Genomic DNA, 26804 nt, shown 5'->3' on the forward strand with positions numbered 1-26804 from the left:
GCACCTTTTCTTCCGCTCATTTTCCAATGTTACTTTTATTTTACTAAAACTGGGCCTGAGACAACATTCTCACTAGATATATATATAATATATATGCCCAATTCATTTGTAAATGTCAAAGTGGTACTAATTAAAGGCTGATGAATAATAAGGTAGCTCTGCGGCAGGTGCTTGCACCAAGGAACATTGCCCCAGGTTGAACCGCACAAAACGTAAGCCAACATGTGTAAAGATAAGGGTAGAAGCACCTCTCTGAGAGCCCCCAAATAGCGCTCCCACACAAGGATAATCTGCAATGAGGTTGAGTCCTCTCTGGGCAGCAAGATAACTTCTTATATCAAAGATTTAGGAAAAATCTTTCTAGCAAGAACCTCTTTTTCAGTCATTTCAGCTAAACTACCTGTGAACATGGCTTTGAGGATGACAGAGCCTGTGAAACTGAAAAGTCTAAGGCAATGGGCAGGGAGATTGAGGAGGTGGGGAAATGACCTTAAGAGGACTGGAAATAGGGATATTGCCTAATCTGTGTTTCTGGAGAAAGAGTATGGGCTATAATATAGGGCCTGCAAACAGGAAATGCCCTTCTTACACATTCTTATCTTTACTCCTCGTACTCCCCACCAAAAATAAATACCCTAAGAGCATGCAAGTTAAAATCACTGTCCTCTACAGCAACTAGAGATATTATTGACCAAGGCAGAGTATATCCATGCAGTGAGTGGTTTGCAAACAACAGGCTGTTTTGAAAACAGATGACATGGTGTCTGGTGAGAACCTGAAGGCTAGAGGTGGAGAGAGAGTGAGAGTTAGTCTGAAGTGTGGAGCCAAGAGCAATTAACTCTCATGCCTTCAGCTAAACTTTCCACAGCTCTGCAATCCAGACTCAGACAACACAGCAAGGCCACCAGAAGGCTATGGGTCTCCAGGTCACAAAGGCACTTGACACCTCCAAACACCATGATTATTTTTCGTGCCAACCACTCTCAGATAAGCAAAACAATCCCTACTTCAGGATCATCTAACAGTGGCAAGAGGCACAATTAGTTTTAACCACTTTCTTTGGGACCCAAATTCCCAGGTGCAGAGGGAAGAAGGTGGCTGGTAACTAAGTTACTTGGAGACCTTGAGAACCTCAGACTCTCTGATGGCCCTGCAGTGCCAGCTGGGATCCTGGCATCCCCAGGAGGACCTACTACATCATCATCATCTTCCTCCTCCTGCTCCTCGCTGTTTGTATGGCGCCAGGAGGGCATGCTCACGAGACGGAGGGTCTTCAGCCCTGCTGGCTCCTTTGGCCACCACCAAGGCAAAGACAGGACAGAGTAACAGGAAATTCATAACACAAAAATGAAAAGGAAATGAATGCAACATTTTTTTAAAAAACTGAAAATAAATATGAAAATATCCTCCCACCTCCCCAAACTTGCAAAACTGAATCAAGACCAGATCACAAAGTTATATGGAACACTTAATGTTGAAAAACATCTTCAGGGAGCCTGCGTGGCTCAGTCGGTTAAGCATCTGACTCTTGACTTTGGCTCAGGTCATGATCTCAGGGTCCTGGGATTGAGCCCTGTGTCAGGCTCTGCACTCAGCATGGAGTCTGCTTGTCCCCCTCTCTCCCTCTTCCACTGCCCCTCTTTTCTCTCCCCTCTCTCTCTGTCTCTGACCCCCTCTCAAATAAATAAAATAAAATATTTAAAAGGAAAAAAAAAAAGAAAACAAATCTTCAATTCTCCCTGGCTACCCACCCTCTCTTTTTGTGAATTAACTAAAGGAGAAAGAGACTGTGAGAATAAATGTGGAAGAGATATCTGGATGGTTCTTAGTGAAAAGATGATACCCTATGAATACTCCATAAAGAACCTGCAGGTTTCCAAAGGTTGGGCAAAGAAATTAGACTGGAGTGTTTTCAGCCTGTTTTTGTAAGCAGTGTCCCAAAAAGAATCATTTTCAATATAAAAATCACTATGAGTTAATCAGATATCCCAGCTAAAATGTCCAAAATGCAACTTTGTGAGTGCTAAAGAATAAAGTCCAGGAATGTGAAAGTGACATTTTGATTACTTATGAGATTTATAACTGAAGGCCAGATAAGAACTGGAATTCACTTGTAGCAGCTGGGCTAATAAAAATGTCTGTCAATTTTGTCCATTAAAAATTATAAAAGTGGGGTGCCTGGGTGGCTCAGTGGGTTAAGCCGCTGCCTTCGGCTCAGGTCATGATCTCAGGGTCCTGGGATCAAGTCCCACATTGGGCTCTCTGCTCAGCAGGGAGCCTGCTTCCTCCTCTCTCTCTGCCTGCCTCTCTGCCTACTTGTGATCTCTCTCTGTCAAATAAATAAATAAAATCTTTTAAAAAAATTATAAAAGTAATTCTATTCTAAGACAAAAAAGATGAGAACCCAAAACAAAGGGGCCATGGGAAGCCAAGACCCAATCCTTGAAGAAACTGAATATTACTTAAGGAGTGAAATTTAATGTGCCAAATTTCCTTCTAGAAACAGAGCAAACAATGACTAAGAATTCACCAAAGGCAGTGAGTGGGCTGGATTTCGGTTCTTTCACTCCCCAGAGATGTTTCCAGTATTCAGCGCTGGACTCTTTTAAATGAAAACTACGTTGTCTATGACACTAGAGGCAGAACACAAACTGCATAGGATTCCCCTGCTTCCATTAGGCTCAAATATACAAAACAAAGAGCCCACAAGTGGGGTTATTTTGATCCCTCAAACAAACCAAGTACAAGAACTATTATCTGACAAGCAAAGAAGCCCAGGCAAGATCTGCCTTCAGGTATGTAGGTGTTTCCCACTAAAGAAATGTTTAACACGTTTGGGAGGAGGCAGGCATGTTTAACTATCCAAGGAACTCAAACGTACTGCATATCCAGGGCTGTGGTCACATACCAACTTTAGTACTTTCCCAAACCTGTGAGACTCAGTGAATCAAAGAAGAAAGTGAGGTGAATTCCAAAAAATAACTCTAAATTACTCTAAAAATAACTTTGAGATTTTAAATGTGAACTCCATATCCTTAGCTGAATACAGAGAATAAAACAATTCAGAGTAGACGGAAAAGGAGGAGAGGCTATATAAATGAGAAATAAAACTCTAGAATGAAAAACACACCTTACTAAAAAATCTTTAAATGTGAATCTACTGTTCCTGAAATACTCTATCTACAAACAGATAAAGAACAAGTAAGGAGAAAAAAATGCAGATATGAAAGAAATAAAACAGATACCTGATTTCATCAAGAAATGAGAATATGATACATCATTTCCCATTAAGATGAAATTATATCATTCTAAAACAGTCTGAATTAGAAACTAAGTCCACCAGTAATGTCTTCTACTTCTTCCTCCCACATAACCGAGAGCAGGCAGTGGTGGCCACTCCTGGCATTCAACAAGATGGAACAGTAGGTCATTAATAGGGCTGCATTCATAAGAAGGGAGAAACTCACCAGTTTGATGCCCGAGAGGACCTCCAGCAGAGAGATCAGGTTGTGGCCATCCCGCAGATCTTCATAAAGATCATTGATGTGCTTGCGGACCTGTGGATGAGAATGAAACAGACTGACTTTTATTTGATCTTGAATTCTTTTATTAGTTACCCAAGAATTTCTGGTTCTAGGTAAACACAGATTAAAGACTTTGAAACAGGAAACAATAATAAAATTCAGAAATTTTCAGTTTGGATTACAATACATATGAAATAGTTACACTTAACAGAAACATATGTGTTTTAAAAACTGAAGCCAGATCCATTACATACTATAGCCAACTGTGAATAATGTTCTAGAAATTCTGGGCAAGTGGAGGGAGAGTCAATCATCCTGAAACCTCTCAGGAATTATTTTGGACCAAAATGTGATACAATGGCCAATAACAGACAGATGAGTCCAGTCAGAATCAGAAAAGCCTTCCAGGGGCACCTGGATGCCTCAGTTGGAACAGCATGCAACTCTGGATCTCAGGGTTGTGAGTTCAAGCCCCACACTGCATGCAGAGATTACGTAAATAAATAAAAACTTAAAAAAAAGAAAAACCTTCCAGAATGCAAAGGAAACAAAAATGCTAGGTACCCAGTGTTTCACAGGGTGTACCTATATGTTAACTCCTCTCTCTTATCAAATATTTCTTTTTTCAGACCAGGTCACAATCTCGGGGATATGAGAGCGAGCCCAGCATCTGGCTCCATGCTCAGCATAGAGTCTGCTTGAGATTCTCTGCCCCTCCCTCTGCCCTTCCTACTTACACTCACTCTCTCTCAAAATAAATTAAAAAACCTTTTGAGGGTGGTTTTCCTTGTGAAAAAAAAAATTTCCAATTTTATAAATGAAAATATGGGAAAACAGATCTAACTTTGGGAAAATATGTGGTTAATGTCAAACACCATAATGAATGCTGTGCACATGATCTCCTCTCTTTCTCATTGATAAGGTAGGTAATACTCCTATTTTACACATGAGGCAACAAGGCACAGAGGTTAAGTAATTTGCCCAAGGTCACAAGTGGAAAAACAGGCCTCAGTTTGGGCTTTCTCTGAATTTAGTCTTTGCCAATAACTGCTATGTTTTATAATCAGCCAATATGCATTTTACAATCCATTTTACAATATGCATTTTCCAATATGATTTTACAATCAGCCATAATCTCATTTTATTTATTTAATCCAAACAAGTGCCCCATGAAGTTTATTCAGTGCCCTGAAGGAACTGAGGAAACTGAGGCTTTGAGAAGTTAAGGTCACATAACTGCAGGAAGTGGCAATAGGTGTTCTGGTTCGTTCCAAGTCCAGTGACAACTTCACTGAGTGACACAATGCAGAATCAGTGGCAAGTGGCAAGTATAAGGAAGCAGATTCATTTTCAACATAAGTTGTTCTTTAGACAACAGTAAAAAGGGCTACTTTCAGAAGTAGCGGCTTTTTTCAAGCATAGACCAGGATACTAGGATTTCACATTTGAATGAAAAACTGTATAGTCGTCATTTCCAGTTATAATATTCTAGCATTCCAAACAGAATGGGAGTCAGAAAAGATCATGGCTATGGGGTGCCTGACTGGCTCAGTGGGTAGAGCATGTGACTTTGATCTTGGGGTCGTGGGTTACAGCCCTACATTGAGTGTAGAGATTACATTGGGTGGGGGGGAGATAAAGGCTGGAATTAGCTGGTGAGGCTTCCTGGAAGAGAAAGAACTGGAAAGACTGGGGGGCTGGAGGGAGGCGCATTAACATTTTATTTATTTACTTATTTATTTTAGAGAGACAGAGAGAGAGAGTGAGCACACCTGGGGGAGGGGCAGAGGGAAAGGGAGAGACTCTCAAGCAGACTCTGTGCTGAGCACAGAGCCTGATGCAGGGCTCAATCTCACAACCCTGAGATCAAGACCCGAGCTGAAATCCAGAGTCAGATGCTTAACCAACTGAGCCACTCGGGACCCCCTGGAAGGATTAGAAAATGTTCTGACAGAAAGAAGATGGTAAAAATCACAGAAGACAAGATACAGAGGTGGAAATATGAGGGTATGAGGTGGAAATGTGAGGGGAAGGTATGAGCGTTTGTCCTTTGTGAATAAAGGATTAAGAAGGTGATAGGTAGATTACCCAGTTGGAGAAAATGGTTCACGATGAATTGGGTAACAGCTTTCAAAAACTGAGGGAATATTTCTTTAATTTTTGTGCTATTCACAATATGAACATAGATATAACATATTTTTTATTTTAACCAGCAATATTAACATTTCCTCCACCACTTTAAGTCTTAGACAAAGTAACACATCTAGCTCAGACTTGTAGCATTTGTTGATTTCTGTAGTTTAAATACTCCCACTACAATAAATAAATAAATAAATAAATAAATACTCCCACCACGACCAATTTCCAACCACTAATATAATATCACTAACTGCAATGTTGGAAAGAAATATACAACAGCACACCATTATATACTTTTCCGTCAGACATAATTAACATAATTAATGTCAGGAGTGTAGATAATATTAACAAGTAGTAAAATAATTATGAGGTGATGTGTTTTGAGTATTTATTACCTTTATTTTAGAAATAATTTATTTAATTGTAAGTTTATATAATTTAATTTTTCATAATGGCTGTGCTTAGCAACCAGCTCACAAAATTAGTATTCAGCTCTTGTGAGCCCATGTAAGCTGGCTCCAGGTCATGAGGTTTGGGAAGAAAGTGGTTTGAAAAATTCAATATTTTTTTTTAATTTAAAAAATTTTAAGATTTCATCCTTAAGCAATCTCCACACCCAACATGGGGCTCAAACCTACAACCCCAAGATCAAGAGCTGTACATTCCACTGACTGAGCCAACCAGTGCCCTGAGAAGTTCGGTTTTTTTTTTTTTAAAGATTTTATTTATTTATTTGACCGAGGTCACAAGTAGGCAGACAGGCAGGCAGAGAGAGAGAGAGAGAGGAGGAAGCAGGCTCTCCACTGAGCAGAGAGCCCGATGCGGGGCTTGATCCCAGGACCCCAGGATCACAACCTGTGGAAGGCAGAGGCTTTCACTCACTGAGCCACCCAGGTACCCCCAAAAAGTTCGATTTTAAATATGCTGAATTTAAAAAAGCAGCAAAGGAGCTACAAATGGTAATGTTCTAGAAGCAGCTGAAAATACCAGAATTCAATTTGGGTCAGCTGAGAACTTAAGTTTAGAAGTCATATGCATAGAGGTGCTAGCTAGCTAAAGACGTGGGAAATGTTGGCCTTTCTGGGTTAGGGGCAAGAAAGAAGAGCAGAGTGCTGAGGACTAAGCCTGTGGGAATAGCCAAAATTGGAAGGCAGGAGATGGAAAAGCAATCAACAAAGCATAGGGGGTGGAAAAGGGCAGGGAAAGAGGTAGGAAAACAAAACAAGAAATGGTAATCAAGGAGAGAGGGGATGGATGATCACCAGTACCAAATGCTCTAGGACAAGCATGAAGAAGACCAAGATAGGTCTTAACAAATACTGGTGGGTTTTTTTGTAAGACTCACTTTCTAGAGAGTGGTATAATAGAAATAAGATTATAAATGAATTGCAGAGAATATATTAAATACTTTGTATTAAGTTATAAAGAGAAGGGACAACAATGAGGGACTTTTTTTATTTTGATAGATAAGACCTGAGCATAGGGCATTCAAATCAGGAATGGGCACTGAATAATTATTTAAATAAATTATAATGGGAATGAAGACCAAGTGAGATCATATTATCAACAGGACACTAAATACTACAGAGTACTGAAAAGAAAAAGAGGTACTTTGAAATATAAAGTTAATTTCACAATGAGGACTCAACATCTCCTTCTAAAAATTCCAATCATGTTTTACACCTGTGAACAGCAAAATTCAACCACCTTACAAGAAACTTTGCTGAGACTAATTTATTACGTCTCTCAGTCTTTCTCTCATTATAATGACTAAATAACTATGAAAAACTAAAAAGACAGGTAATGGGGAAGGGAGGGGTGCATTTTTTCCCTGGAGAATTTTTAGTAACAGAGAACAATGGTTAATTTCTGAAGCATACTGGATGCAGCTCTGCCTGGAGCAGGATCAAGTACCAACTGACACTTACTAGTGCTTCTGTGTCAGAAAATGTTCAGATACAGAGATGGGATTTGGAGGGCTCAATTCATATCCCAAGATCACACCGTGAGTAAATGGCCAGGCCAATAAAATCCAGGTCTGCCCCATTCCAGAATCTTTACCTCTACTGTAAACACTAAGCTGCCTCCAAAATTTTCCACAAATCTCTTAAGGAAAAGAAAAAAAGCGGGGGTGGGGGGCATCTAATAGTTAACACTGCTGTATGATATATATGAAATCCTAAGAGTTGTCATCACAAGGAAAAAAGTACTTTTTCTTTTTCTGCTTTCCCTTTTTTATCGTATTCATATAACACAATAGATGCTAACTAAACTTACTGCTAATCATTTCATAATATATGTAACCCAAACCAATGCACTGTACACATTACACTCATACAGTGATGTATGTCATTTCTGTCTCAGTAAGACTAGAAAAGGGAAAGGAAAGGAAAGACAAGAAAAAATCCAGTGAGCCAAGCATCAGATGTTTTAGAGGTAGCCAGGCGAAGCTAAGACTGCTCAAGAATCATCAATATGTATGTTTCTCTCCAACAAATACCCATGCTATTCTGTCAAGAAAAAGATGAGTCAACCACTTCAACTACCCAGGTCTTTGCCTGTTTGCACTCCCTCTGAAAATCACTGTCAACATTAGTGAATGTCTCGAAAGAATATATGTAAATGGCTAATAAACCCAGAAAAAGGTGCTCGATATCATTAGCCATGTGGAAAATGTAAATCAAAACCACAGAAGATACAGCTCCCCACCCAACAGGAGGACTATAAGCGAAAAGACAGATTTTAACTGTTGACAAGGATGTAGAGCAGCTGGAACCTTCATACATTGTTGGTAGAGATGTAAAATGGTACAGCTGCTTTGGAAAACAGTCTGACAGTTCCTCAAAAGGCTGAACACAAGTGGTCATACAACCCAATGACTCCACTCCCAGGTGTATACCCACGAGAGCAGAAAATATACGTTCAGGAAAAAAATGTGTACCTGAATGAATCTTTGTAGCGTTTCTTATTCATAATAGCCAAAAAGTGAAAATAACCCAAATGTCTATCAAATTGATAAATGGATAAACAAAATGTGGGACATCCATACAATGGAATATTACTTAGCAATTAAATACTGATACATGCTATCATGTGGATGAACTCTGAAAACTCTATACTAAGTAAAAGAAGCCAGTTACAAAGAAAAGGATCACATAGTGTATGATTCCATTTATAAAGGATGTCTAGAATGGGCAAATCTATAGAGTCAGAAAGTAGATTAGTGGTTGGGGCTGGGGGAAGGTATGTGGGGGTTGGCAGGATGACTGAAAGGTACAGGGTTTCCTTTGGAGTGATGAAATGTTCTAGAATGGATTATGGTGATGGTTGCACAACTCTGAATATACTGTAAGTCACTGAACTGTATTTATTTAAATAGGTGAGTTGTAGGATATGTGAATTAAATCTCAAAAAAGCTATTTTTAAAAAATTAACAAATGAGGGGTGCCTGGGTGGCTCAGTGGGTTAAAGCCTCTGCCTTCAGCTCAGATCATGATCCCAGAACCTGGGATCGAGCCCGCATTGGGACCTCTGCTCAGCAGGGAGCCTGCTTCCTCCTCTCTCTCTGCCTGCCTCTCTGCCTACTTGGGATCTCTATCTGTCAAATAAATAAATAAAATCTTTTTAAAAATAAATAAATAAATAGACAGATAGATAAATAAATAAATGGGGGGGTGACTAAATTTTGAGGGATCAAGTCCACCCAGGCCAGTCCTCCTCAATTCTTGCACATTAATAAGCCAAGGTAAAGATTAACTTGAAAGTTATGGGCCCCTGGCTGGCTCAATCAGTAGAGCATACAACTCTTCATCTTGAGGTTGTGAGTTCAAGCCCCATGTTGGGTGTAGAGCTTACTGAAAATAAATAAATAAATACAAGATTAATGTGAAGTTATAGAAAAACAAACAGCTTCCCCCAGCTTCTGAGTGGATTTAGTGAAAGGAATAAATTAAGTACTTGGAATTTAAGTACTTGGAATCAGAATCTAGCCCAAAGAGACAGGTGGCAGATGAGAAAGCATTGCCTGGAGAAGGTAAGTAGCCTGTGTGAGATCATCGAGCTGGGAAGTTTCCCGTCACCATCTCCTGACTCCAAGTTCAGTGTTCTTTCCCTTCACAAGGCTTCCATGATGCCAGAAGGGTAGAAAGAACATATTAAGGGGACCTCCTCTCCTCCAAAAAGAACCAAAGACTGCCACTTGGTATTCTTTGACACTTGTAGCAAACCTCGTCAAGAAAAGCTTTCCTCTAAAACTTAAAAAGAAACACAAGCAGCTCTAGGTCCTTGACCCAAACTATGTTGAAGAGCAATAAACAGGTCAGAGGAGAAAGTTTTAAAGAGAAGAATATGTTGTTTATTCTCATCTACATTTATAAAAGGTACAGAGTAAGTGAGAATGAGCCTAGTAACTTTAAATGGATTTCTGAATTTGTAGATTTCTAAACTATAAGAGGGGAATTCCATATTGATTCAATGGCTAAATTTATCCTCAAGGAAAAGCCTAAATGCTAATGCTAAAAATACTAATGCTTAAAAAATGTTTAAAAAGTGGAAATGTTAATGCTAAAAAACAGAGTGCAGTTGTCCCAGACTTTTTGCCTGTGAAAAAACGATGCTCAAATGCAGGGAATCAGTAGAGGATGGAAACTTATTGGGATGAGCAGAGGGACTCTTTGCCAGTAAGAATTCTATTGTCTCTCTGTTTGGAGAATTCCTTAAGTTGAAACTAAAAGTGAGTGACACCTGCCACACCTGACTCACAAAGGGTCTCTGAAAATGAGGATGATTCTAGAATCCACAAAGGGCAGCTTTCTATAACAGGCAGTGAGGGTGCTTAGGTGCAGGGAATAGAAAATCCAGTCCAAAGGTAGGCCCAAAACTTTCAGTAGGGGTTGAGAGGTGTCTAGAGTGAAATCAGGTCCTGAAAACTCAGATCCAGGCACAGGAACCACCACCACAACAAAGCCAATGCTCCTCCCCTCTGGGTCTAAACAGCACTACTCTGTCAATCCTTAAATGAAAATCCACTGCCAGTCTCCTTCTGACCTTTCACACAGAGGCCAATAAGCAAAGGCGTGTGAAAGTCCATGCAGTGCTAAGGTGAGCTGTCTCACGGCTATGGCAGAACAGTAGTGCCCAGGATCACTACAGCTACCTACCAATTCATGTCCAACTAGGGAGCCTCACACAGAAAAGCTGAGAAGGTCTGGAGTAAAAATTCGGAGTTGGAAAACTTTTGTTGGTATACCTACCTGGAATTCTTAACTGAAATTCCAGGAAGACCAGTAGCTTCTAGATTGCTAGACTAAATACTGGCCTCTCCTTTCTACCTATACCTTCTGAAGTCAACAAGAATTGATCAGAGAAAGCATTTCTCCTCCTTAGGGACTCAAGTGCTCAGTTCTCTCATCCTTTCTGGGAGTTCTCTCTGAGGGCATAAACTTTATCAGCTACCTGGACCTGGGGACATGATATAAATAATTTAAATAAAACCTCATTTAAAAACTAGATTTTTGGGGGTGCCTGGCTGGCTTAGTCAGTAGAGCATGCCAAGCTTGATCTTGTGGTTGTGAGTTCAAGCCCCACACAGAACCAAACGAAAAAAAAATTTTTTAAGTAATAAAACTCTAGATTTTTCTCTCTCTCTCTCTTTTTTTTTTTACATTTTAAAATAATTTCTACACCCAACATGGGGCTCAAACCCACAACCCTAAGAATGAGAGTCACAAGTTCCACTGACTGAGCCAGCCAGGTGCCCCTCTAGATTTCTCTTTCTGACTGTTCTAGCATATGTCCAGAACACTTCAGTTTGTAGGCTTGTGTTCTAAATTAGGTTATTTATATATTACAGATGTCAGTGGTCTTAAAAAAAAAAAACCTCTTTTAAGATTGGACCAACAATGTTCTTGACTAATAAAGAGGAATTAATTTGCTAAGCCACAACAAACTATTTCCCACAGAGACAGCTGGGGATCCAAGAGATCCCAGGTCAACTGAATCCAGAGCTTGAGAGGCTTGTTGCTTTGATCTCATATCCATCTACTTGCCAATGGCCACATTAATCTGGGTGTACTTGGGGAGCACAGCAAGGGATGCCTGGATTACAAAAAAACAAATCTCGGTCCCTATTTCTCAGTCCAAAGTTCAAAGACTGCCAGCATGGCGCAATGATTCTGATCAGCCGTGAATCCGTCTCTCTGAAATATCCCAAGATGAGAAAAGCCGTCACAACTCTAGGGCTGAGGGTCTGAGAAGAGAGGAAAAATAGCCAGGGACTGAAGTAAAGCTCTGGCTGGCCTCCAATTTCTAACAATGCTCTGTTGTGTTCATCTCGTTTCTCCCTCCCTGGGCCTCCTGTCATCAAGCAGCACTGAGGCAGAAATCCAACCAGCAATAGCGGAGAGCCAGGGCATTTGTGTTCAACTACAAAGTTAAGGAGACCAGCCCGACTCAGGATAAATTCAAATCTTCCAATTGTTAGAGATGAGGCACAAAAGAGTAAGTTCGGGGCATTTTTAGAAGAAAGAACAAGTAATTTTAATCATAATACTCATGAGTGGTCCCTAGCTCCCTCCTTCACTAGCCGTATGATCTTGGGAAAGTCACTTCACCCCTTCAAATTCTCACTTTCCTTAGCTGGGAAAACTGAGAGAGTAAAATACCTTTACTGCCTTCAGAGTTATCATAAGAATCAAGCCAGATAAGAATGTGCTCTGTAAGCTATAAAACACTATTGAAATATTATTTGCTCACGGCAACAAATCCTGGGTATTTCTCCTATCTGTGGTGCAGTATATGGTAGAGGAAGTAGTACAATACAGTCTGAGCCCTCGGTGAGCATGCTGATAGGGGAGGCAACGCATGAACACAGAAGGCATCACTTCAAAGTGGTGTGGAAGAGAGACAGAGTTGAGATTAATTTAGTCTGAGGATCAGAGGCCAGATTCCCAGGAAGGTGATATCGGACATGGGCCTTGAAGGGTAAGTGGGTGATGGCCAGGCAGAGGAGATTGGGATGTGCATTCTAGGGAGCAAGAGATGAATACGCAAAGAGGTGTGAAAGCACGCAGTGTTTAGGGAGCAGTGACTTATCTCATGTGGGCCCAGCACAGGCTACATAGAGGACAATGCCTGCAAATGAAGCCGGGAGCTTGAAACCAGGTTGTCAAGGACTCTGCATCATGACAGAGTTCTGTGTCATCAAACTGGAAGCAAATGGTACATCTTGAAGGAATTAGAGGGAAATAGCCATTTTCTCTTGCTGTCTCTCTTCCCTTCTCTTTATCCTGACGCTAACTTTATCCTGACACAGTATCTGCCTTCAAGTTAAAATCAACAGAAAGATATAGAACGTATACAAGTGCTATAACAGAAGTACATAAGGAATACGGTGAGGGCATAAGAAAAGGATAGTCACTCCCATATGGAAGATTCAGGAAAGTGTTTATTGAGGTCATGTTCAGTTGGGGTTACATAGGCAGAACAGAGACTGGAGAAGGCTCCACACAGAGGGAGCAGCATGAGCAAGGATACAGCTGTAAAACAGCATGCACATGGCTCTTAGCATGGCACATGGTTCACCAAGTGCCTGAGATAAAAGGGAAATTCAATGCTATGAGCCTGGAAAGGCAGGCAGAAGCCAGGCCATTACTGCAGACATTAAGAACACAGGTTCTATACTTTAGGTTGTCTGAATTCTAAAATTTCAGTTTTGCCTCTTTCTAGTAGCGTGACCCTGAAGAAGTTAAGTTCTCTAAAGTTCATTGCCCTCATTGATAAAATGGGAAAATTGAAAGAGTCTACAGCATAAGTTCACTGAGCAATAAAGAAGCTAATCCATGTTGAGGACCTAGTCCAGAACGTCAGCTTTATGGTAAGCACTCAATAAACTATTACTACTATTTGTGTTATCAGTATTACTACAGAAAACCCTACTAGGAGCTATTACAGTGATCAAGGCAAGCTGAAAAGGCCCTGCACTAGAGCAGAGGTCATGGGGATTGAGGAGAAAAGTCAGGTACAAGCATCTTTCTGAGCTAGAAGTGACTGATTGGAACTGATGACAAGGGAGATGATGGGCAGCCTGAAAATAGTTCTAGATTCCTAATTTGCATAGCTAAGTACATGAATGAAAATATTTAGCAATTTGTGGTGTGTTGAATATGGATATGTCTGGGTGACATCTAGAAGAAAGTGTCTAGTACACTGTCTTTGGCTTAGGAAAGAACACAGGAAATGGCTCTATCATTATGTCCATATCCAGATCTTGTATTTTGAAAACTGCCCTCACCAGAAGCCCCCATTAAACAGTGGCCCTCAGGAGCCATACTGATTTATGTAACCATCTCCCTAGCCATAGATTACTGAGCTACAGATGGACACTGGACCCATGGAAGAAAAGAACATCCCAGCCAATCAGATTTTCTGTGTTTTGTGTCTACAGAATTCTGTAGCCACAAATTACATCACCATTTGAGAGATAGCCACCACACAAGCAATGGCAGAAGCAATGAATGTAGGAGACATACAGAAAGAAATAAAAATGAGAAAACACAAGGCCTCAATAAAAACAGAGAGTAGCTGCCTGATAACACTTAGCTTTCATAATAAAAACTTGCTCCATCCAGACACCAGATTCTAGGAGATCATCTCATACTTTTTCTGCTTGTGCTTCCTTGTGTTCCACACTACAAATGATCCCTGTGACTAACACAAGACTACCAAATTAGAGTAGAGAACAAAACAAGAAAATGCGTAAGGTTAGGACCCTGGGAACACCAACATGGAGGAGTCAGAGAAAGAAAAAGGCATTCACAGGACGCATGGGTGGCTCAGATGGTTAAGTGTCTGCCTTTGGCTCAGGTCATGATTCCAGGGTCCTGGCATCGAGTCTCGCATTGGGCTCCCTGCTCCTTGGGGAGCCTACTTTTCCCTCAGCTTCTGCCTCTGTCTCTCATGAATGAACAGATAAAATCTTGAAAGAAAGAAAGAAAGAGAGAAAGAAAGGAAGAAAGAAAGCAAACAAGCAAGCAAGAGAAAAGAGGTAATTCAGGAAAAATCAGTGTTCAGAAGTCAACATAAGAGAGGGTTTTAAGGGATATTAAGTTAGTCAGCAGTATCAGATACTGTAGAGAAACCAAATAAGAGGAAGATAAAACTAGGCTACTGGATATGGCAATTAAGAGGTAACTGGTGACCTTTCCCAGAGCAGTAATCAATATAACTCAAAATTATGTCAAGTATTTGAGTAATTATGATATACTATTCAAAAATGTTATTTTCAAATCTGGACTGCCATATTAGTCATACTGCTTATCCTTAGGTGGGCTTTTAACATGTCTCTGCCTTGGTTTCTCCTCTACTTAAAAACAGTAAAATCTTCCCCCAACCCTAGCCGTTCTGGAAGTGTTCTGTGTCTTACACTGCATGATGCTTACGGTGTAAATACACATGTAAAAACAGCTTAAACCAAACATTTAAGATTTGTGCACTTAAAGATAAAGAACAAAAGCCACTCTGCCCCATCTTTACACAGTAATCAGATCTAGAAATGAAAATAAAGAAGGGAGCTTATAAAATAATTTGTAAAGCTGGAACAAAGTATTCTTTGAATCCAGGAATCACCCCTGGTACCCTCAACCTTCATGTTCTGAGGTAATGGCATTTCTTACTATCCTCTCCAAGAAACTGATCAGTACAAGTTTCCACACTGTTATGACTATGTTAGTTATTTTTAAAAAGTCACATGTGTATCTGCATCAAGCACATGACAAGCAATCTGAACTCTCTGAGAGAAGAACTGACAGATCCAGCTTATTAGGTGCAGCCAGAGGTGCTGGGGCAGCAGCTACAAAGGAGTCCTACCTTCATCAGGTGCTTGTTGACCCACTTGGTGAAAGTCTTCTTCTGAACACGGTCCCGTTCATCTGTAAAGCAAACACAGAGAAGGCATTGGCTTAGCACAGCCCGGGTAAGTTCCCCTACCCCTGCTTCATCCACAGCCCAGCTTCTCTGTGGACTGTGGAGACAGTTTCCACACACCCATGTTGCTGGGAAAATTTGGCCTGTCTGAACTTCCTCTTCTGTCCTGACCATCTTGCCACTTTATAGATTAGACAGAATCATAAGCCTCAAAAACCGTGACATGGCAAAGTCTCTTTAGCTTCATAATCTGGAGAGTGGATGAGTCTCTACTTCCCCCAAAGCAACCTCCAAAAAGCCAAAGTTGTGAACACCACCCGCAGAAGAGGTTGAGTGGACTTGGCATTTGGGCTACTCGTACTACGGAGGTTCCATCATCTCCCTCTTCACTTATGGATCTGTCAGACCAGTGCTCTGCTCCCCCACCCTCTCCTGCTCCATTCCGGTTTCCACCCCTAGCTCCCATTTCCGCAGCAGCCATTACCAACCAGGCAACCCCAGAAAGCTGCTCAGTTTAACCCACTGCACACCTGTCCCAGCTCTTCCTTCTCGTAAGTCCTACAGAGCCACTTCTTTGTAGGCATACTCTCCATTCTCAGTTTTGTGCATCCCATTCACAAAAACATGACTGCCAATACTTGGGAATCACTATTCCAAAGGCCTGATCCTGCAGAGGACTCCCTTTCTCCCACATCTGCCAATTCTCAGAGCACTTTCAGACCAATGATCCATCAGCCCTGCTCCTTTTCTTCTATTTGAAGCCTATGCCACCCCCCTAATTATCTTGCTCAAATCATGCTCACTGTCATCGACCACTCCCTGGCGCCTGCCCTCCTCCACATGGCAAATCTACCTTAACCTCCCAACAACTTAGTTCACATTTACTATCTCCACACGCATCCTCTGGCATCATCCACAACTGACTTCATCTCCAGTTCATATCCAGCCACCACACTGTCACGAATTCCTGCTTCAAACACAGTCATCCTAATCATTCCCAAGCTTTATCACTCCATTCTTATTTTATCCCTTTTATTAAAAGCATCTAAGCTTATCCTGGTCTACGCTAGACATCACAGTTAAGCAATTAAAGCTGCCATCACTAATCCCCCAGGAACTGTCACCTTGCCTAACCTTCTACCACTAAGTTCACCATGACAATCTGGGAACCTGAATTACCACCACTGCTCAACTCTTCCATTTTTTTCTCCAAGTCAGGGAGCATATTTCAGAAGAAAGTGGCAGAATTAAATAACTCTGGTTCACTAGTAATCTTCACAAACATCATTGAGGTCTTCCCTCCCTACTGCCCAGTCACTCCCCTCTGACTGACTGCCTAGTAAGAGCCGCACAGCTGCTGTTCAAACAATGCTGACTCTCTCCACTTCCAGTACTACCTACTCACATTTCTGAGTTCATAGACACTCAGTGCTACCTTATCCCTGTCTTTGCTCTTAATTTCACATCCTTCTTTTCAGCCTTAAATATTTTCCTGCTTTGCAAGGAACAGTGCTCTCTTGCTACTATATAGTGCTCTCTTGCTACTATATAACTCTAATTTAGGAATTAGAGTTAGTTATCTAATCTTGTTCCCTGCTGAAACATGATTCCCTTCAACAACAAAGAGTCATCTGTTTAGGGTTGAAAGGTCTGCCCAAATCCTGCACAATTCTATAATATTCCTGATACTTAAAACTTAATAGAGAATTCACTACTCTTAAGGCAATATATCAATTTAATAGTTCTATAAATATGACATCATTTGCTTCCTTATAAATTCTCCCTACTGGCTCTCATTTGGAACTGTTAGAATTTTTTTTTAAGTGTAGGCTACCTCTCACTTTTTTTTTTTTTTTAAAGATTTATTTACTTGAGAGAGAGAGAGTGGGGTGAGGGACAGAGGGAGAAGCAGACTTCCCACTGAGCAGGGAGCCAGATTTGGCGCCGAAGCCCTATGCAGGCCTGATCCCAGAACTCTGGGATCATGCCCCATGAGTGACTCCACGAGCCACCGCAGAGCCCCAAGCTACCTTTCACCTAATAGAGCCCTGCAAGTATTCAAAGCCAGGATTTTTATTAGATTTGAGCACTGTCATCTCACCATATTTTGAGATTTTTAGATGCTGATTCAATTATCCAACATCTTCATTATCCTTTCCAAGCCTGTGTCATCTACAGACTGAATGAGAATCAGCTTACAACTGCAGTCTCATCTACATCATTGACACTGCTCACACTATTTTCTCTTCACGGCATGCCACTCTCTCTCTCTACAAGTATTACTTACTCCTTTTTTAAAAGATTTTATTTATTTATTTGAGCATAGTCCTTGACGTGGAGCCTGATCCCACGACCCCAAGATCATGACTTGAGCCAAAATCAGGAGTTGGATGCCCAACCAACTGAACCATCCAGGCACCCCAAATACTGTTTACTTTTTAAAATCTAGCTCATTCATTCATTCATTCATTCATTTCTTCTTTGAATACATCTTTTTTTTTTAAGATTTTTTTAATTTATTTGACAGATAGAGATCACAAATAGCCAGAGAGGCAGGCAGAGAGAGACGGAGAAGCAGGCTCCCTGCTGAGCAGAGAGCCCAATGCGGGGCTCGATCCCAGGACCCTGAGATCATGACCTGAGACGAAGGCAGAGGTTTAACCCACGGAGCCACCCAGGCGCCCCTGAATACATCTTTATTAAGGACCTACATGTTTGGAAGAGCCTGTGTTTGACTCTGATGATAGATACCAAAGTCACTCCCCAGCTCATGGTTTCCCTTGCTCTCTCTCAAATAAATAAATAAAATATTTAAAAAGAAAAAATAGATACCAAAGTCACAGTCTCTATCTTTAAAAGAGATGACAGTCGAGGCACCTGACTGGCTTAGTTGATGGAACACACAATTCCTAATCTTGGGGTCATGCATTCAAGTCCCATGTTGGATGTGGAGACTACTTTATAAAAAAATAATAAAATAAAATAGATGACAGTCTAGCAGAGAAAAGAAATAACTTCAGTGCAGTTTGATACATGCTATAAACAGAGCTAAGCACAGAGTGCTCAAGAACAGAAGAAAAATGGTTAAGCTACCTGAACAGGAGAGGGACACATGGGCAGTTAGTCAAAGTTTCCAGAGAAGGAAGTCTAACGAAACCTTAAGAGAGGAGAAGTTAGCGAAGAATTAAAGGGAAGGGACAAAGCTACTACATGCAAATTTCACCTAATGCAAATTCATGGAGACAACCAGGAGCTTTTGTTCAGAGAAGTGCACAGAATCAAGGATGGTTGAAAGACAGGATGTGTATTAGGTAGTGGAGAGACTTAAAACTAGATAGGATGCCATGGGTCAAATCATGACCTTTTTTTTTTTTTTAAGATTTTATTTATTTATTTGACGGACAGAGATCACAAGTAGGCAGAGAGGCAGGCAGAGAGAGAGAGGAGGAAGCAGGCTCTCTGCAGAGCAGAGAGCCTGATGTGGGGCTCGATCCCAGGTCCCTGGGATCATGACCTGAGCTGAAGGCAGAGGCTTTAACCCACTAAGCCACCCAGGCACCCCAATCATGACCTTTCTTATAAGCTAGTAAGTCCAAACTTTACCACTAAGAAATTGGTAGGAGAAGCTAAGAAAAAGCTTTGAAAAATTTTAAGTAAGAGAAAACATGATCAGATGTGTGCTTGAGAAAAATTACTTTGGCAGCCTCTCCTGACAACTCCAGGTCTCAACAGTCTCTTTGTCCTACAAATTTTTATGGTACTTCCCATGCTAATCACTCAATCAGCACTTATATAATAATATGGAGTCCTCAACTTTTAATATGCTTATTCTTACATCATCAATGAGATCACTAACTCCTAAGGAAAGAGATTATGCTTTACTTTTTGTGTCTCCCAATGCAGCTAACAGCTACAGCTCTGCAGGATATGACCTAAAACAAAAACAAAAACTTTCTTGACTGGTCAATATATGATTAGAAGACTGGCTAATGAAACACACAGAATGAAATCAGAGCTGAATTCCCCTATGGAGAAAACAGTCCAGTATGTAAAAAACCCCAACACCCCAATAAGTGTCACCTGTGTGCCGAAACATGCAGCCACGATGTGAAAACAAAATTAAAGCCAACTAAAAGCTGTGCCCCTCTACATTTCACCACTACCAAACCCATTCTGCCTCACTACATTAGTACCTTCATAACCATTGCTAGTTTTACAAAAGTCTCACTCTAGAGACACAAGTTTTCCTAGCTATTTTTCTTTTCAGAATTTTTTATTATAAAAGTTAAATGTGTTTACCATGACAGGTTAAATAAGAGACGGAAAACAAAAAGTTAACAAATTTCCTTTTAAACTAACCAACATTTTAAAGAAGGAGCAGGGGGTACCAGGTGGCTCAGTCGGTTAAGCATCTGACTCTTGATCTCAGTTCAGGTCTTGATCTCAGGGTCGTAAGTTCAAGCTCTGTGTTGGGGAGATATATATATGTATGTATATGTATATATATGTATACGTACGTATGTATGTATATGTATATATATATAAATACACATGTGTATGTATATATAAAGAAAAGCCGAATTCATGGGATTTCTTTTCACTCTACTGCCTCCTTTATTTTAGATCTGAAGATGCAACGGGCACAATGGACACTGGTCCATCTTACTATGTTTCCAATAGCTAAAAAACAGACTTCTAATACAGCAGCAAGAGGTCCAAGTATCTATTCTGAGCATAACTACTAATGGCAACATGATTACAAACACTTCTCAAGACCAGGTAGCCTGCCTTAGAGCTGAGCTGTAAGTTCCTTAGAAAAAGGTTTTTATGGAACAACTGTGCCCCCAAAGCTAAAGGATACTTTTTTAGGATCCTTCGTCCCAGACCCATCAAGTATATGCAAGTTCTTTCCTGATTTAAGCATTAAGACAAGAGGATAAAGGGGCGCCTGGGTGGCTCAGTGGGTTAAAGCCTCTGCCTTCGGCTCAGGTCATGATCCTGGTGTCCTGGGATCAAGCCCCGCATCAGGCTCTCTGCAAACCAGGGAGTCTGCTTCCCTTCCTCTCTCTCTGCCTGCCTCTCTGCCTGCTTGTGATCTCTGTCAAATAAATAAATAAAAATCTTAAAAAAAAAAAAAAAAAAGACAAGAGGATAGAAATTGCAGTGCCTGGGGTTTAAGATCATAATATTTTAGCAAGGAAATTCATTACAAAAGCCAAAGAGCAACTTTTAACTATTAAACTTTCAGAATGCTCCAAACAGCTCAGACTTCCAAACTTTTTAAAAAGTTTTAGATTTGGCTCCCTACACATAAATCCCCAATTTAATTCCAGGCCCAGCAAAGATCTTTCTACCTAACTAACACTGGAGGTAGAATTTTCAAAGATACCCAAGTCAATTTTTAAAAGGCCATATTCTTTGATGCTTCTTATAATCTTGGCCCTACCAAAGGCTATGAACTGCCAAAAAAGAACCCAACTGCCCACTGGGAAATTCTAAGATTGAACATACTGAGACACCAATGAATAATGGGGGAGGGTCACTTAATTAGAAGGATTTAATACCTGTTTCCAACTTTTATTAAGACCATTACAGTCCATTAAGCAACCAATATGTACCCTAATTTTCTCTGTATTAGATTCACCTGCAGATATGTCCTTTGGTAACTTAGGCAAGTCCTTCCACCTAGAATCTGGATCCCACCTCTTCCCTTCTTTTGGGAACCTTAATCCAACAATTATTCCCTAGTTTGTATATCTTTAACTTCTCTCTTTCCTTTCTGCTTGGCTTCCTGAACAAGTATGATAACAATGCTGTCTCCATTTCCTCACCTCCCAAACTAAGATACCATCCTTTTCAATGCTGCCAGTAATCTTCCTACCAAAACTGATCTTGTTATTGTCTGCCTTAAAATCCTTCAGTGACTCCTTACCCTCCTATTAATATTAATAGTTAACATTTACTGAATACCTGCTTATATGCTACATGACTTACATATATCATTTCTAATGCTCAACAACCCCGAAAGCTAGACATTATTTAATTGGAAAGATAAAGCACAGAGAGGTTAAGTAATCTGTCTGGGGTCACAAGGTAGGTCAAGAAGCTAAATTTGAACTCAGCTCCATTGGATCCCAAAGCCTGATGCCTCCATTCAGGATAATATTATAACTTTTTACCTTGGCATCTAAGACCCATTATGATGTGATGCCTGCCTGCCACTCATCCTTCTCTACCCTTTCATAAAAATTCTAACTTTCAGCCTTGCTGAATATTCTCGCCCAAGTGTAATCTTGCCCTTGTATTCACTGTTCCTTCTGTGTGGAATATAGCTCCCCCCTTGTCTGTCTACTCCTTGCTCTGTATTCAACTCAACCATCGCTTCCTCCAGGAGCTTTTCCTATCCCTTACACACACTGGTTTAGGTGATCTTTCTCTTGCGCTCATTGCAACGTATTATTGTTTACTTGTCTATCTGCCCTACTCTACTAGGAGCAATTTGAGAATGGGCCTAGAGTTGGAATTAAAGCCTCCATTTGAGGTGCAAAGTTCTGTGTTCTAATCCAACATAGTTGGTAACACAATCCCAGTGCATTATAAATCATTATAATCAAAAGCAAATAAAAGAAGAACTTCTGCTTGTTTCCCTCAGGGCCACAGAAAAATCACAAATGGTTCAAGAAGCCCAATGGGGCACCTGGCTGGCTCAGTCGGTAAGCATTTGCCTTTGTTTCAGGTCACGATCTCAGGGTCCTGGGGTCAAGTCCCAGGTCATCAGTCTCCCAGTTCAGCAGGGAGTCTGCATCTCTCTCTCCCTCTGCCCCTCCCTCTACTGATGTGCTTGGGCTTCCTCTCTCTCATAAATAAATAAAATCTAAAAAAAAAAAAAGGAGGAGGAGGAGGAGAAGAAAAAGCCCAAGAAGCACCAACCTCCTGGAAATTTAAAAATGAGATATGTGAGCTGACAGAGAAGACAAATAGTCAGAATAGGCCTGTTCCTTGACCTCATGAAATTTGCAATCTAGTGGCAAGCACCAATATATAAATAATTAACAATAATATCAAGCAAATAACACACCAGATAAAAGCTACATAAAATGATGCTGATAATCACAGTTGATTAATTCTGACAGAGGGGTAGGGGAAGAGTTCATGGAAGGCATGGCATGGTGTTTGCACCAAACCTTGGATAGCAATTAGGATTTGAGCAGCATGAAAAGGAGTTAAGGAATTGAAAACTGAAAAAGAAGTATGAGCAGCAATTCAGAGAAATGTAAGTATACAGGATGTGTTTCAGGGAGTAGCATAGCTATGCACAGCATACACTTAGCAATTAAATGAAAAAGGAGGCTTATAAGGTCACATGAGGTTAAATCACTGCAAAAAACTAGAGGAGCATCTACTTAATTCAGTAAATAAAATGACACCACGAGACTTTTAAAAGATTTACTTATTTGAGAAAGACAGAGAGAACATAAGCAAGGCAAGGGATATAGGGAGACGGAGACAAAGTCTCAAGCAGACTGCACCAAGCATGGAGCCTGACACAAGGCTCCATCTCATGACCCTGAGATCACAACCTGAGCCGAAAACAAGACTGGACACTTAACCAACTGTACTACCCAGGCGCCCTAAGATTTTTTTTTTTTTTAAGATTTTATGTATTTATTTGACAGAGAGAGAAACAGCGAAGAGAGGGAACACAAGCAGGGGAAGTGGGAGAGCGAGAAGCCGGCTTCCCACCAAGCAGGGAGCCCAATGCGGGGCTTGATTGCAGGACCCTGGGGTCATGACCTGAGCCAAAAGGCAGATGTTTAACGACTAAGCCACCCAGGCACCCCCACCCCAAAATTTTTTGAAGCAGAAGGTGTTCTGAAGAGATAAATCTGGCATTGGACCGAAGGCCAGTCTGCAGCAGAGAGACACTAAGGGGTACAAGAACCAGCTAGAGGTCTACTATGACAAACCAAGAAAGAAATCTAGGAGTAAGAACTAGAGCAGAGACAGTAAGGATATAAAGAGGGCAGGCAGATCCATAAGATAATGTAGAGGCAGAAACAATAGCTCTTAAATATTGACTAGATGTGTTAAGAAGGAAAGGGAAGGTTCAGAATAATTCTAATGTTTCTAGTCAATAAATGTTGGTCACCGGGGCGTCTGGGTGGCTCTAAGCCTCTGCCTTCTGCTCAGGCCCTGATCCCAAGGTCCCACATCGGGCTCTCTGCTCAGCGGGAAGCCTGCTTCTCGCTCTCTCTCTGCCTGTCTCTCTGCCCACTCGTGATCTCTCTTTGTCAAATAAATAAATAAAATCTTAAAAAAATAAATATATAAATGTTAGTTACCTAATGTTTCCAGCAACGGGAAGGAGTATTATCATAAGATTAGGAAACTAGGAGGCATAGATTGGGTGTTGGGTAGGTTGAGTTAAGTAGAAGAAAAATGAGGTGTTAGCAGACCTTCTTGCTGGCAGTTGGAACGTTAGGTCTAGAGTTCAGAAGAGCAGGCAGAATTGAGGCTACAGATTTGAAGCTAACAGTTGACCGGTGTGGCTGTGGGAAATACAGCAGACAGCCTATCTCAACTTATCTTCTGAAATCACCACTTTGCCCATATCATCCCTCTACTCAAAAATCCTTTAGTGGCTCCCAGAAGACCAAGTCCAGGTCCTTTGTTTCCATAGTCTGTTATAACCCTTTAAAATTAAATTCTGGTTTTTATTCCCTGTGTGTTAGGTAGTTGGAGGAAATGAATACCTGGCCTCTGACCTGAAGAAATTTATAATCTACTCTTCCAACTTTATCTTTGGGCTCTCCCCAGCATGACTCACCTGGGTCATTCTGATATCATTGTTTCCAAACATAACTTGCAAATTCTTGTCTCTGTTGTCCCTACCAGAATATCTGTCTCCCTCATTTTGGGTTATCTAAGTTAGAGCCTCCTTAGAAGGTCCAGTTGAAGTCCCGCTTCTCCCTTTACATCTTTCCACCTATGCCAGCCACTTCTAGATGCCTGCAGGTGCCTGTGTTTATTCACTTTACTTGACACGAAGCATATAAAACCTATTGTTACATACCTCTCTGTGTAAATCCTATTTATCTTCAGCTCTTTAGAGTCAAGACCATGTTTTAAGTTTCCTTAAAAACCCAACATTTGGGGTGGCTCAGTTGTTAAGCATCTCCCTTAGGCTCAGGTCATGATCCCAGGGTCCTGGGACTGAGCCATACATCGGGCTCTCTGCTTGGCGGGAAGCCTCCTTCTCCCTCTCCCATTCCCCCTGCTTGTGTCCCTCTCTTGCTATGTCTCTCTCTGTCAGATAAATACATAAATAAATAAATCTCTTTTTTTTTAACCAACATTTAAGAAAATAATGGGTACTCAAGAATACTCATTCATTTAACAAATATATACTGAAAGCCCACTATGCACCAACGTTGTATCTACAAGGACACTTTAAGATGGTATTTTCAAAGTCAGACTAAGTATTCCCAAATGATAATTAAAAGGCTGCTTTTCAGTAAGGAGCAGGGATTTCCATTCAGATGTCCCAACTACAGTTACAGCTTTCCTAAATTCTTCTTGTCACATCTGGACCCAGAAGACTTTGCACTACTTCATGTAAGCTCAAAGAAAAGAGGCTGAAGAAACAGACCCATACAGAAGACAAACTGATGGCTGCTAGAGGGGAGAGGAGGAGGGGTATGGGCAAAATGGGCAAAGAGGAATGCGAGATACAGGCTTCCATTTACTTCCATGAGTAAGTCATGGGAATCAAAGGTACAGCACAGGCAATATAGTCAATAATATTGTAATAGCATATGGTGACAGATGGTAGATACATTTGTGGTGAGAAAGAATGTATAAACTTATTGAATCATACATCCGAATCTAATATAACATTATGTGTCAACTATACTTCAAGAAGGAAGAAAGGGAGGGAGGAAGGGGCGGGGGAGACAGATACATAGACAGAGATCAAGCAATTAACTGTGCTTACCAAAAATATACAATGGCACCAAAATTATAAATGATTCCTATCCTCAAACATATATAAGTCAATTCTGGGAGATAAGACAGACCTAGATATCGTGTTTACTCTGCGTCAGGCACTGTGCAAGGCCTGTTTCATTTAGTATTCGACTCAGTCCTCACAATCTACCAAGCACACACTATGTATTCTTATTTTTATAGTTCAAATTGAAGCTCAAAAAGGCTTATTAATAATTTGCCCAAAGTCACACAGTTAGCTAGTAGCACAATTGCGGTTCAAATCCAAGTCTGTGATGGACTTTTAATCAATCACCAACCCTTGAAATTATTAGAAAGCAACACAATATCGTCCTGAGCAATGACAGGAAGAAGGGAGGTGAAAACTGTAACTGTAACTGGGGTTCATGACAGGCATCTATCACCAAGGGTTGGTGGGCTTAGAATGTCTCAGTGAACACTGAGAAATGGGAGTTTAGGGAGGTGATAATTCTATAAATTTCAGTGCAGAATTAAAGTTTTATGTTGTTTCTCAGACAAACTGGAACTTTATTAATGATAATTCTTTGCTCTACTGGGAATCTGAGAGTAAACAACAGAAGTTAGATAAAGAAATAAGCCAGGAGTAAGCATGGTCGTGAGAGAAATGAGCCATAGAGATGGAGGGAGAGGCATACAAGGCAAAGGGAAGAGGGGGGAAAAACTCAATAGTTTCTTGAATATTCATTAGATTATCAGAAAAGCTAAATCACAGATACAAAGAGATTAAAGGTTTAAGAATCCTCAAAATATCATCTGAAAGATGTCGAAATCCAAGCCCTAAGAAGCCCTCTTAAATGGGATAAAGTGACACAGGAGCACAATTAGGTCTATAACTTGGGATTTGCTGGCCTCTAGTCTACAATGCTTACCTTACAGAACACTCAGCTCCCCTCTTTGAATCTGAGTTTCATCTACAATTTTGGAGTTTGGACTAGGTCAATGGTTCCCAAATACCAGTCTGTGAACCAGTCATATCAAAATCACCTGCAGAGCTTACACTGGGGTAAGGGCTTGAATATCACGTACTCCTCATAATGACTCTGAGTTAGGTCTATTTAAACCCCCTTTTTATTTTTTATTTATTTATTTATTTATTTATTTATTTTTAAATTTTTTTTTTTTTTAAGATTTTATTTATTTTTCAGAGACAGAGGGAGAGAGCGCGAGCGAGCACAGGCAGACAGAGAGGCAGGC

The 26804-nt window shown here is 40.7% G+C and overlaps 1 protein-coding gene across 1 annotated transcript in view; it reads right to left on the minus strand.

Moving 5' to 3' along the window:
* MACF1 (microtubule actin crosslinking factor 1) overlaps positions 1–26804 on the minus strand; it is a 339095-nt gene that overhangs the window by 195155 nt on the left and 117136 nt on the right. Inside the window, 2 exon segments of the mRNA XM_032302100.1 lie at positions 3468–3557; positions 15528–15589. Coding sequence (XP_032157991.1) covers positions 3468–3557; positions 15528–15589 — 152 coding nt within the window.

This window comes from Mustela erminea, chromosome 10 (assembly GCF_009829155.1).
Source record: "Mustela erminea isolate mMusErm1 chromosome 10, mMusErm1.Pri, whole genome shotgun sequence".
Lineage (NCBI taxonomy): Eukaryota > Metazoa > Chordata > Mammalia > Carnivora > Mustelidae > Mustela > Mustela erminea.